Genomic DNA, 11,653 nt, shown 5'->3' with positions numbered 1-11,653 from the left:
CATCTAGGTTGTTTCCATGTTTTGCTATTGTAAATAGTGCTGCGATGAACATCGGCGTGCATATATCTGTTCTTGTCATGGCTCTCACTTCTCTAGGGTATATACCTAGTAAGGGTAATCCCATCATTCTTTCTACATTCATTAGCTTTCTATTATAAGGAATACATCTTTTCTATCTTCCTCCTTCGCTCCCTCGCTCCTTCCTTCCCTCCATCCCTATGTGGGCTTGTGATTCTCATTTTATTAAAGAGTTGTAACATTAATTTTTTATGATCAATAATTCTTTCAGTGCTCAAAGTAATTATTTTCAACATATCCCCATTATTCTTCAAGTATGTTCTTAATTTCTGTCACTGTATAGGTTTCCAGCCTCATACTTTTTCTGCCGCAGCCCTGAGGCATTTCTTCAAGGAACTCTGGTACCATTGAGTAGGGATTGGTATTTAAAAATCAAGATAGGAACTAATTGTGTGTACTGCTGTTGCAGTATAATTTCTTTTAGGCTCTCTCAGCAGATAGAGCTAAAAAAAAATAGATAATATCACATACAGATTAATAATGTGTTCTACACTTTGTCTAACTATCTATATGTATTGAAAACTGAATTTACCCTAACACCTCTAATTCTATCACCACACAGTTCAGTCTGTCCTCCTTTTTAATATTTATAATTACCTGCCCCAACAGTGAGAAGGCTGGCTGTCATTATCCACTATATATTTACTTCTTTGCATACTAAAAAAATAGGTAATCCAACAGAATGCAGAAATTACCAAACAGTATCATTAATATCACATGCATGTAAAATTTTGCAGAAGATAATTCAAAAACAGTTACAGCAGTTATTTATAGGTAACTGCTACAAATTTAAGCTGTGTTTATTCAAGCTGCATGAAGGATATCATGCTTGGTAAAGTGGCGGGTCAACAAAAAAGGGGAAAGCCCTCAGTGAAATGGATTGACACAGTGGCTGCAATGATGGGCTCAGGTATGTATAGCACGAATTATGAGGCTGGCACAGGACCAGGCAGTGTTTCATTTTTTTGTACATAGGGTTACAATGAGTCAGCGCCAACTCGACAGCACCTAACAACAACAGTTTTACTAGGATATATGTTAGAGTTGATCACTGTTGATCAGTTATCCCTGGCATCTGGGGGCCTTTTCAATATGTAGATTCAAATCTTTTTTCCACATTTTTTGGATTATAGTTTTCAATATTAGTTCTTGTACATTGTTTTATTTATCTTCTTCAGGGACTTCAGTTATATATAAATTGGATTTTCTTTTTCTGCTTTCCATTTCAACCACTTTTCTTATGTGTTATGTTTATCTTATTTTTATTCTCTTGGTTGTTTTCTTTATCTTAATTTTATTCTCTTGGTTGTTTTCCTGCTTTTCTTCAATGCCCCTTATTAAATTTGGTTTTTGTTTTTATTTTCAAATTTAATCTTCCTTGGGTACCTTCCAATTCTGTCTTCATTTATATTACCACTTATCTTTTAATTTTAATTCTTTCCTAACTTGAATTAATTCTTCTTTTCTTGATTCATTTGTTTTCTTGGCTTTTTGGTTTCTGATTTAAGGGTATTTTTTGTTTCTTTACATATTTAAATGGTTTTTTGAGGGTAATTCAGATTAGAATATTATTTTAAAATTTTCTTTTGCTTCAGAAATTGGTGTTTTGAGGGGAATTTTTATCAGTCAAATTGCTTTGATTCTCATCTTCTGTTTTCTTTTTGTAGTAGTATTTTATATATGATTCTTTCTTGAATTAATTATTGTGATAGTTGCCGAATAGTGATTTTCTAATCCATTGTTCTTTTTACATTCATTAGCTTTCTATTGTAAGGAATATATCTTTTCTGTCTTCCTTCCTCCCTCCTTCACTCCTTCCTTCCCTCCTTTCCTACATGGGTTTGTGATTCTCATTTTATTAAATGAGACTTTAAAAAAGTCTCATTTTTTTTTAAGTGGTGAAAGAGTTGTAGATCCATCAGTATTTAATTCTTTTTTTTTTTTTTTAAGTCTGTCAGGATTCTAAATTTTTCCACCTTTTCTGTTTATTACATGTTTTCTAAAGGACAACTCTCCTTTCCATCTTAGCCACCTCTCCCAAAGCATTATCTGTTATGTGTGCACTTTTAAGTTTCTACCCAGTGCTCTGATAGACCAATACACTTTTTGAGTATTTTCACAAAGTGGCTGGACTTTTAGATCAATCTTAGGTTCACAGCTAGTTCCTCTTGTCTCTCTTTCATAGTTTTTCCTAAACTGCTGCAGAAACGGCAAGGAGGCCACATGTTCTGACCTCCTCTAATCCCACAAGAGGAAGACAGGATTACCAGCAGTAACCCAAGGCCTGTTCCCACCAGGCCAGGCATGCTGCCTCCCTCCAGCCCTTTCACCAACCGTTCCAACCAAAGCACCCACCACCTCTCTCCTGGGTTCCATAATTCTCTGCAGTGGCCACACAGAGCTCACAGATTATGGGGTTTATTAGGGAAGCACCAGGCTACAACTCAAGTTCAGGAAGAATGCTCAGTCTCTCTCCCAGCCCACTTTCCCTCAGCCAACAGTCTCTCACAGTCTCTTTCCCAGCAGTGCTGGTCCCTTGGTGTCTCACTCAGCGATTCATGTCTCTTGCGTCTCTTTCCCAGCAACGTGTGTATCAGGAGCCCATGTCTCTTTCAGCAGCATGTCTTCCTCAACCAGCACTCAGAGAGAGAGTTCTGCCTTTAGGAGGCCTCCTTTTGAGGCTAGCAGGGTGGTCAAACTAGCCAATCATAGCATCAGAACTCTAAGCACCTGAGAGAGAGTGGGACCCTCCCAGAACACTGTTTTGTGCCACTCCCAACAGAAATACTCCAGGTGGGCAATCAGGATCTCCTCAGTTGCTAATAGCAGTTCCCACCTTGGAGTTTACAAAGACTTAAGGGTAGAAAAGCCACACTAAGTAATTAACTACACCGCAACTGCCTTTGCTCTTCATTGAAAGCTTGCAAAGAGAGAATGGGAAAAAAACTTGCCAGGATTTGATATATATTTTTCTACTAATTTTAAATTTTAAGTTCTCTGTCTCTGGTTAAACTGAGGGCATAGATTTTGTGCAGTTTTATTGGTCTTTATTTGTTTTTTTTAATAGAACATGTTGGGAGATTTAGACCAGAATTGCTCCTTGAGTTGGAAGATTGGACTTTTAAGTCTAACAATCCATAGATTTCTTCTTGTACTTCTTACCTCTTTCATAACACTAATTGCCACTTTGATGGCACTAATTATGATTCTTTATCCAAAAAAAGGGACCACATTTATAACTGAAATTTTACTCTACATTTTGAATAATTTATGGGAGGGTATAACCAAAAAAATTCAAACTCAGTGCTGTTGAGTTGATTCTGACTCATAGCGACCCTTGCTTGGGTTTCCGAGGTGGTATCTCTGTGGAAGTAGATTGCCTAATCTTCCTTCTGAGGAGTGTCTGGTGGATTTGAACTACAAGCCTTCTCATTAGCAATCAGATGCCTTAGGCACTGAGTGTCCAATGGAAAGATTCATTTAGTAAAATGAGTAACATTTAGAGAAAGTACCTATGGTACCCTTTCTGGAAGAATATCCAGTAAAATGTTAAATTCTAAAAGGAAAGTGAAAATGATTGTAGTATGTGTGGGTTATAAAACCTTTTATTTGTGTCCCATTCCTTTTACAATTAAATTAGTTAATTGATATCTTTTGTCTTTTAAGTTCAGTGTTTTTGTATTTTTAAATATTTTTTAGTATTAATTTTTATCATATTTGTTGTTAGGCACTGTCGAGTTGGCTCAAACTCATAGTACCCTTATGTACAACAAAACGAAACACTGCCCAGTCCTGCACTATCCTCACAATCCTTGTCATGCTTGAGCCCATCATTGCAGCCATGGTGTCAGTCCTTCTTATTGGGGATCTTCCCCTTTTTTGCTGACCCTCTGGTTTTCCAAGTATGATATCCTTCTCCAGGGAATATTCTCTTCTGACAATATGGCCAATGTAGGTGAGAATGAAGTCTGACAGTCTCCCTTCCAAGGAGCATTCTTGCTGTACTTCTTCCAAGACAGATTTATTTGTTCTTCTGGCATTCCATGCTATTTTCAGTATTCTTTGCCAACACCACAGTTGGAAGGGATCTACTCCTTTGGTCTTCCTTATCATGCTGAATGATGTTTAAATATGCTTGCCCTATGATATAAGAGAGAAACCCACTGTAATGTTCATTACAACTTTTTAAAATCAATTAGGTATGAGTAAATACTAATGGTCAAAATTAAGGTTAATGACTCCTGGAATGAATTTTAGAAACCAAAAATTAAAAAGGTAAATTAGTACTGAGTATTAAAGAAGCTCTTATTTTATCAGTTTACAATTATAATGAGCATACTTTTTTTTGTTATAGTTGGTAGTATCCTTACTTCTGTGCCTTTTGGACTGGATCATGGTCCTACCTCTAAAGACACTACTCCAACCAATCCATACCACAGGAGCAGAAAATGATAAAACTGAAAAATCTGTCCTTAATTGTGTTTATAAGGTAAACGTCCTTGCTTTCTTATTTATTAAGTAACCAAGGGTTTTTTAAAACCTAATGGAAAAACATTTCTTAGGATTACATTTTCATTGTTTTAGAGCTACACGTTGTTATTATTATTATTATTATCAATTTTAATCATAGTGTAATGTGATAAATATAGTTGTCTGTTGCTTAAACATAGGAACTCTGGTAGTGTAGTGCCTAAAGCACTTGACTGCTAACCAGAAGGCTTCAAACCCACCAGCCGCCCTCAGAAGGAAGGTTGGGCAATCTACTTTCGTAATGATACTGCCTCGGAAACCCAAGGAGAGGTCACTATGAGTCGGGGCCTACTCGACAACAACAACAACATTGCTTAAACATACTATTTCTTAGATTTTATAAATACTAACAACAATATTGTTCCGCAAAATCTTCCTACATTGAATTACAACATTATTAGTCATGTTAATGGTGACTGAGCAGAAGCCTTTTTTGATGTTTCCTCTTCTTTTCCTTTTTAATTATTATTATGATTTGGGTGAAAGTTTATAGAGAAATCCATTTTCCATACAGCATTTCACATACACTTTGACATTGACTGCAATTTTCCAAAATCCAACAGCTTTTCCCAGTCCTTTTGACTAATTGTTTCCACGCATCTTTGGTTTTCTTCATTCTTTTTTGTAGAGCTACACATTTCTAAGAAAGTAGATTTGTCTTACAGTACTAAGGGTACTTGAAAAACAAAACCAAACTCCCTCCTGTTGAGTCGAATCCAACTCATACCGACCTCTCCTTGGGTTTCCGAGGCATACTTCTAGGGAAATAGATTGTCCAGTTTTCCTTCTGAGGAGTGACTGGTGGGTTTGAACCTCCAGCCATCTGGTAAAAAATACTTCAAATGTCACAGCTGTTTCAATTTTGAGAGGAGTCAAGTCTTTGTTAATTATAATAATCATTAGCTAAATTTCCCCATTTTTCTTTTTAAGGAGTATTAAAGTTTGCTTTGATTGAAGAGCTAAGTTTAACATATTAAAAGTTAAATATTGAATTTTTTGGCTAAGCTCTATGGTTACCAGTTGACTTTTTATTTTTCTCTTCAGACATTCATTCATTTATATTTAAAAAGAAAACTTTGTGTGTTTTTCCCTCCTGTGCTTTCAGGTTTTACATGGTTGTGTTTATGGAGCTCAGTGCTTTAGCAATCCAAGATATTTTCCAATAAGCCTCTCTGACTTGGCATCAGTAAATTATGATCCTTTTATGCATTTGGAAAGTCTGAAAGAGCCTGAACCTCTACACTCTCCTGATTCAGAAAGATCTTCTAAACTCCAACCAGTAACAGAAGGTAAAATGAATTTTCTTAAGGATTACATTGTTTGCTTGAATTCTTTTGAGGTATGATTTGAGGGCATGTGTAGAAATAATGGAAAAGGAGACTATGTCTTACTATGCTAGTAAAGATGTGATATTAAGAGGTCAAGGAAGTGTGGCATTAGAGTTTTGTGTTGACTATGTTTGGAAGTAGTTTGCCTACAACACAGATATACAAGTGAAAAAGGATATGGCATTTAAATTAGATATAATAGAGATGTGTAAGAATGTACAAAATAGTGAAAGAGTTTAGACAATAATTGATATAAGCAGCTTTATAATTATCTCTTTAGATTTGACATAGTAAAATTGTATTTATTTTACTTAAAATTATTTGAAAAGATTAGTTTCTTTTTGTATTTTTTAAGAGGTAAAATGGTAAAGTTTTGGTAACAAAACAGTGTAATAAATAGAATTTACTTATATAAAAGGAATTTTCAGTGTATTTCATAAAAAAATAATTGTACTTATATTAAATAGTCACTGTAAAATAATCAGAGGGAAAAATGAAATACATGAATATTGATACCAAATGCTCTGTGTAATCCTGTTTTCTAAATGTATCAAGTTGTTTCCTTTGGACTTTCTTAAAAGTATTAAGGACCAGATAAATAGAGAATCTTTAGAAACAGCTGTGAGCTAACAGCAGGTGATGATGTGGTTTGTAGTGACTTCTGTGCTGTGGTTTTGTTGTTGTTTTAAAAATGTGAGAAAAATGCAGGGAGATAGCTCAGGGTGCAGAAGAGTATGAAGGGATGGACACTGGGAGGAGGTAACTATGGGGAGGAAGTGGGAGGGGAGCTGCTGCATTGTAAATTTTGGTCAATGACATGAGACAAAGTATATGTGAACTGCTGTATGAAAAGTGAATTTACTCTGTAAATCTTCACCCAAATCCTAATTAAAAAAATAAAATAATAAAATAAAAATGTGACAAAAATGACTAATCATTGAGCCCTTGTTTAAGGCATGCTCCATCATCTTTAAGTATCTTTTTGGCCAAGGAATTCTAAACATAGAGTGTCCCAAATATGCTTAGTGTTGTATTGAACAAGTTCTGATTTGAAAACTATTGGCAAGAGTAGCTATAATTATTAAATTTACTAAAGAATAAAGCAAGGTACTGAAGTTGGCTTTCTGTCAAATGGGCAGTAGTCTTATTAGCAAAAAGTCATCATTTGCAGGGTTAGAGTGAAAGGAGGCTCCAAAGGATTCATTCTGTCCTAATTATAGTTTCGCCTACACGTATTATGCAGAGCTAATATTTAAAGCATTTGCCAAAATTAACTTCCTCTGCATGTTCTATTATAGTGTGGTGAATTGCAGCAGCTTTTTATGGCTTGGCTGCTTTTGTATCCCATAATCAGCTGTAATTATGGATTTGCTGCAAATGCCGTAGGGTTTGTTTAATCTGACAATCTGAAAAGACGACCCTGAATAGACTTATTTCAATGAATGTTAGTTATACAAAGCCTTAGAAGCATCGATATCTTCATTTTACATTTTCTCACAAGGCTGCTTATTTTAGAATTTCATTTTCAATTTCTAAATTACAGTTTTATATGTCTTCTTATAACTTAGGAGGTAAGTAGAAGAGGGAGATGTATGGTCTATAGTTTATAGCTCAGAAATAAATCTAATTGCCTGATTAGCAAATTGAAATACTTTTATCCTTATATATAAATTTAGAGATACAGTTTAGGAAATAAAATGCTTTTTCTACATCTGAAATCTAAATGTATGGTTTTTTTAAAATGTTCTTTATGTTAGTAATTCTAACAGATTTGCTAAGAAGCTTATTTAAACTTTCCTGTGGTAAGAGTGTGTGTGACATGGTCTAGTATCTGGGCTTGGAAGTATATGTTTGTTTTTTAAAAAATGTTTCCATTTAAGTAAAATTACCATTTAAATATTTTTTCTTTTTTTGTTTAATTTTTGTGAACACATACACAACAAAATATACATTTATTTATCATTTGCAACATCTACAATTCAGTAAAATTGGTTGCATTCTTTGTGCTGTGTTACCATTCTCAACGCATGTTGCTTCTTCATCATTGGCTTAGTCTTATTTCTCCTGAAAATTCTCACTCAGTTCTACACCAGTAAAAGGGCAAAATGGCAAATAATGTGCTTTATATAATTTTATAACAGTAACAGCAACAAAAAAGGAAAAGAGGCTATAATTGCTGATGCTACTTAAATATATCCAAACACCTTATGAGATTAGTTAGTCCTGTTGGTTGTAGATACAGGACCATGCTTTGTGAGACCATCCAGTCAATTGGCCTAATACTGTTTTTAGAATTAATGTTCCACTGCTTCATTCAATGAGTATTTCCTTAAAAGCTTATGTGCAGCCATTCGGAATACTAGTCTCTGTTCTCCTACAACTAGTCTCTATTCTCCTGGAGAGGAAGAAGAAAAAACCCAGGAAGTATAGAAGGAACTGGACTTCAGGTCTAACGGCCTTCATAGAACTACTGTCTCCTTAGCCATGAGACCAGAACTGGATGGTGCCTGACTACCATTACTAAGTGTTCTAATCAAGTAATCAATAGATGAATCCTGATCAAAAGGGGAAATGTGGAACAGAGTTTCAAATTCTTACAGAATCCACACTTACTGGACTCACTGAGGCTGGAGGAACCCCTGAAACTCTTGCTCTGAGAAAATCTTCAAACCATAAACTGAAGGTTTGTGTTTTGAGGAATGAACTAGCTCATCTGGTAGTTTATTTATAAGCAAATTTGAAAAAGAAACTTGTAAGATCTGTGTTACTTACATTTCTCTCAAAATTGGATGACTTGAATTACTTCTATTCAGGTTTGTGTATAAGAAATTTTAATTCACCTTTTCAAAGTAATTCTTAGAGACAAGTAGGGTTCAAGGAGTTTTATGTGATTTGTCCAATATCACAGAGCAAGCCAGAGACAAAATTGGGCACTCTTTTCTGTGATTTCATATTATTAAATTATATTCTTTCCTTTCTTCAGAAGGTAAACTTGTATGTTCTGCAAAAAAGACCCACTTGCTCGAAAGAGTTACCTATTTTAAGTATATCACTCAAGAAAGAAAAAAGAATGAAAACCAGAAATTTTTGGTGGCTTCATGCCTAGGGCATTTGATTGCTAACCAGAAGGCTGGAGGTTCCAACCCACCAGCCACTCCTCAAAAGGAAGGTTGGGCAGTCTACTTCCGTAGTGATAGTGCCTCAAAAACCCAAGAAGGGGTTGCTATGAGTTGAATCCGACTCAGTGGCAGTCAGTTTGGTTTTTTTGGTTTACATCAAAAATGATTTGTAATCCATACTGAAGGCTGTAGTCATTGATCTTCATCAGTAAGTGGTTCAAGTCATTTCTGCTTTCAGCAAGCAAGGTTATGTCATCTGCATATTACAGGTTGTTAATGAGTCTCCCTCTAATCCTGATGCTGAGTTCTTCATATAGTTCAGCTTCTCAGATTATCTGCTCAGCATACAGATTAAGTAAGTATGGCAAAAGGATACAACCCTATCACACATCACAACATAAAGAAAAAATATCCTAACAACTGGACAAATAAGCAACATGATTATAAATAGAGAAAAGATTGAGTTGTCAAGGATTTCATTTTACTTAGATCCACAGTCAACGCCCAAGGAAGCAGCAAACAAGAAATCAAATGAGACGTATTGCATTGGGCAAATCTGTTGCAAAAGACCTCTTGAAAGTGTTAAAGAGCAAAAGTGTCACTTTGAAGACTAAGGTGTGCCAGACCCAAGCCATTGTCTTTTCTGTAGCCTCGTATTCATGTGAAAGCTGGACAGTGAATAAGGAATACTGCATACAAATTGATGGATTTGAATTGTGGTATAAGCAAAGAACACTGACCGACCATGAACTGCCAGAAGAATGAACTAATTTGACTTGGAAGCACAGACAGAATGCTCCTTAGAAGCAAGAATGGCCCCTTACAGTATGAACATTACATTCCAAGTTATAATTAGAGAAAGGAAAGTAAACACTAGATTCAAACCACCCCTGTCTTTTACCATCCAATCACTATCTTTTTACTTTGCTTGCAGTCTTGAAAATGTAGGATTGAATTAAAATCTATCATTTAGTGTTAAATAACTGATATCCAGAATTAGCCATAAACGTAATTAAAGAGCAGTTCAGTATAACTGGAACTTTTGGAGTAAACTGAGAAATGTTCGTATTTATATGTATATGGGCATTGGTTAGTAATGATAAATGGTAAAAGATTAAAATGTTGATGTTCAGTAACATGTCAAAATCACCCATAGGTCAAAGAAAACACTTCTTTTTATAGTTGGAATAATCCAGAAGATATTGTTTGGTATTAATGCCATAATAGCTTGTTGGTTGCTGACTCTGAATCTCCCCAGCGATATAAATAATATATCTTGGGGGCTACAGCCTTCAACATCATCATCTTTTTTGTCTCTTTTTATGTTATCATACCAGCAGTGTACAAGATAGTCTTTTCTCTCTCTCTTGTTAAAGTCTTTTATTAAGATATAAGTTACATAAAATAAAATTTATCCTTTTTTTTGGTAAGAGAACTTTTAAATATCTTGATTATGGTGGTAGTTATACAATTGTATACAATTAAAATTCACCAAACTATACACTTAAAATTGGGAAATTTATTGAATGTAAATAATATTTTGATCACCAAGACATTCTTAAATCTATATTTATTCCGTCAAATCCGTGCTTATTCTGGCAGCTAGGTAATAATGTTCTCAAGTGATGAATTTTTGGAGAATATGAACAATACTCAAAACCACTCTGTTAACATGCTAGAATGATACAGAGAGATGCTCATGCTGTATTCATGTCTAAAATGAAATAAACAAGAAGACTGTAAATGTACACACACAACTAAACATCCTCTTCTAACATGAATAACTAGTGCATCTTTCTAATGACAACACTCTTCCCATCTCTTAGATAAAAAGTATTAAAATATACATCACTGAATTGTCCCCACTTGCTGATATTACTCAGTACTGGTGTCCACATAATCCCTCCTTAGAATCATACTGGTGGTCTTCACTAGTTGGCTTTGACTAGTGAGCTATGATGAGTTATTTTCTAGCTCCACTTTCTCTTTCCTCCCTTTTCTCCTACTTGTTCTTTTATGTTCCTTACCGTACCCTCCATTTTTTCCCTCCTTTGTATCCTGACATTAGGGATCTTACCTTTCCAGGACTCATATTACAAAATTATTTGAGGCTTTAAAAAAAAAACAAAAAACTGTTACTTAAGATTAAAAAAAAAAAAAGTTAAATGTATACATTCCTTGTCTGTTTACCTTCTCTAATGTACAAGGAAAAGAAAATGTTTCTTGGATACAGCTAACTGTTCACCCTAGACCACATTGATACAAAAGATTACCTTAGAAAAATACAGTACATAAACAGTCTCATAAAATATTTGTACCTTTAAAATAGATTCCTTGCCACATACTGGATATATTCATTCATTCATTGTTTAAATTGATCTTGACTTCTGAAATCTAGTGGAAAATGATTTTTCTCTGAAATGTTTTCACATCATCAGTGGAAGTCAGAATTAAAAGATATTTAAGTCTATTTGGTAATAACATATCTGACAAGGGACTTATCACTAGAATTTATAGAACACTCCAACACCTCAATAACAAAAAGACAAACAATCCAATTAAAAAATGGGCAGAAGACATGAATAGACACTTCACCAA

The 11,653-nt window shown here is 34.7% G+C and overlaps 1 protein-coding gene across 1 annotated transcript in view; it reads left to right on the top strand.

Annotated features, from left to right (window-relative positions):
• RALGAPA1 (Ral GTPase activating protein catalytic subunit alpha 1) overlaps positions 1-11,653 on the top strand; it is a 343,304-nt gene that overhangs the window by 228,106 nt on the left and 103,545 nt on the right. The window contains exons 32-33 of the mRNA XM_007938553.1: positions 4,433-4,567; positions 5,714-5,897. Of these exons, the coding sequence (XP_007936744.1) occupies positions 4,433-4,567; positions 5,714-5,897 (319 nt within the window). The remainder of the gene's footprint in view (positions 1-4,432; positions 4,568-5,713; positions 5,898-11,653) is intronic.

This window comes from Orycteropus afer, unplaced genomic scaffold (assembly GCF_000298275.1).
Source record: "Orycteropus afer afer isolate SDZICR_OR568_19922 unplaced genomic scaffold, OryAfe1.0 scaffold00051, whole genome shotgun sequence".
Lineage (NCBI taxonomy): Eukaryota > Metazoa > Chordata > Mammalia > Tubulidentata > Orycteropodidae > Orycteropus > Orycteropus afer.
This window is presented reverse-complemented; position numbering and strand designations above follow the sequence as displayed.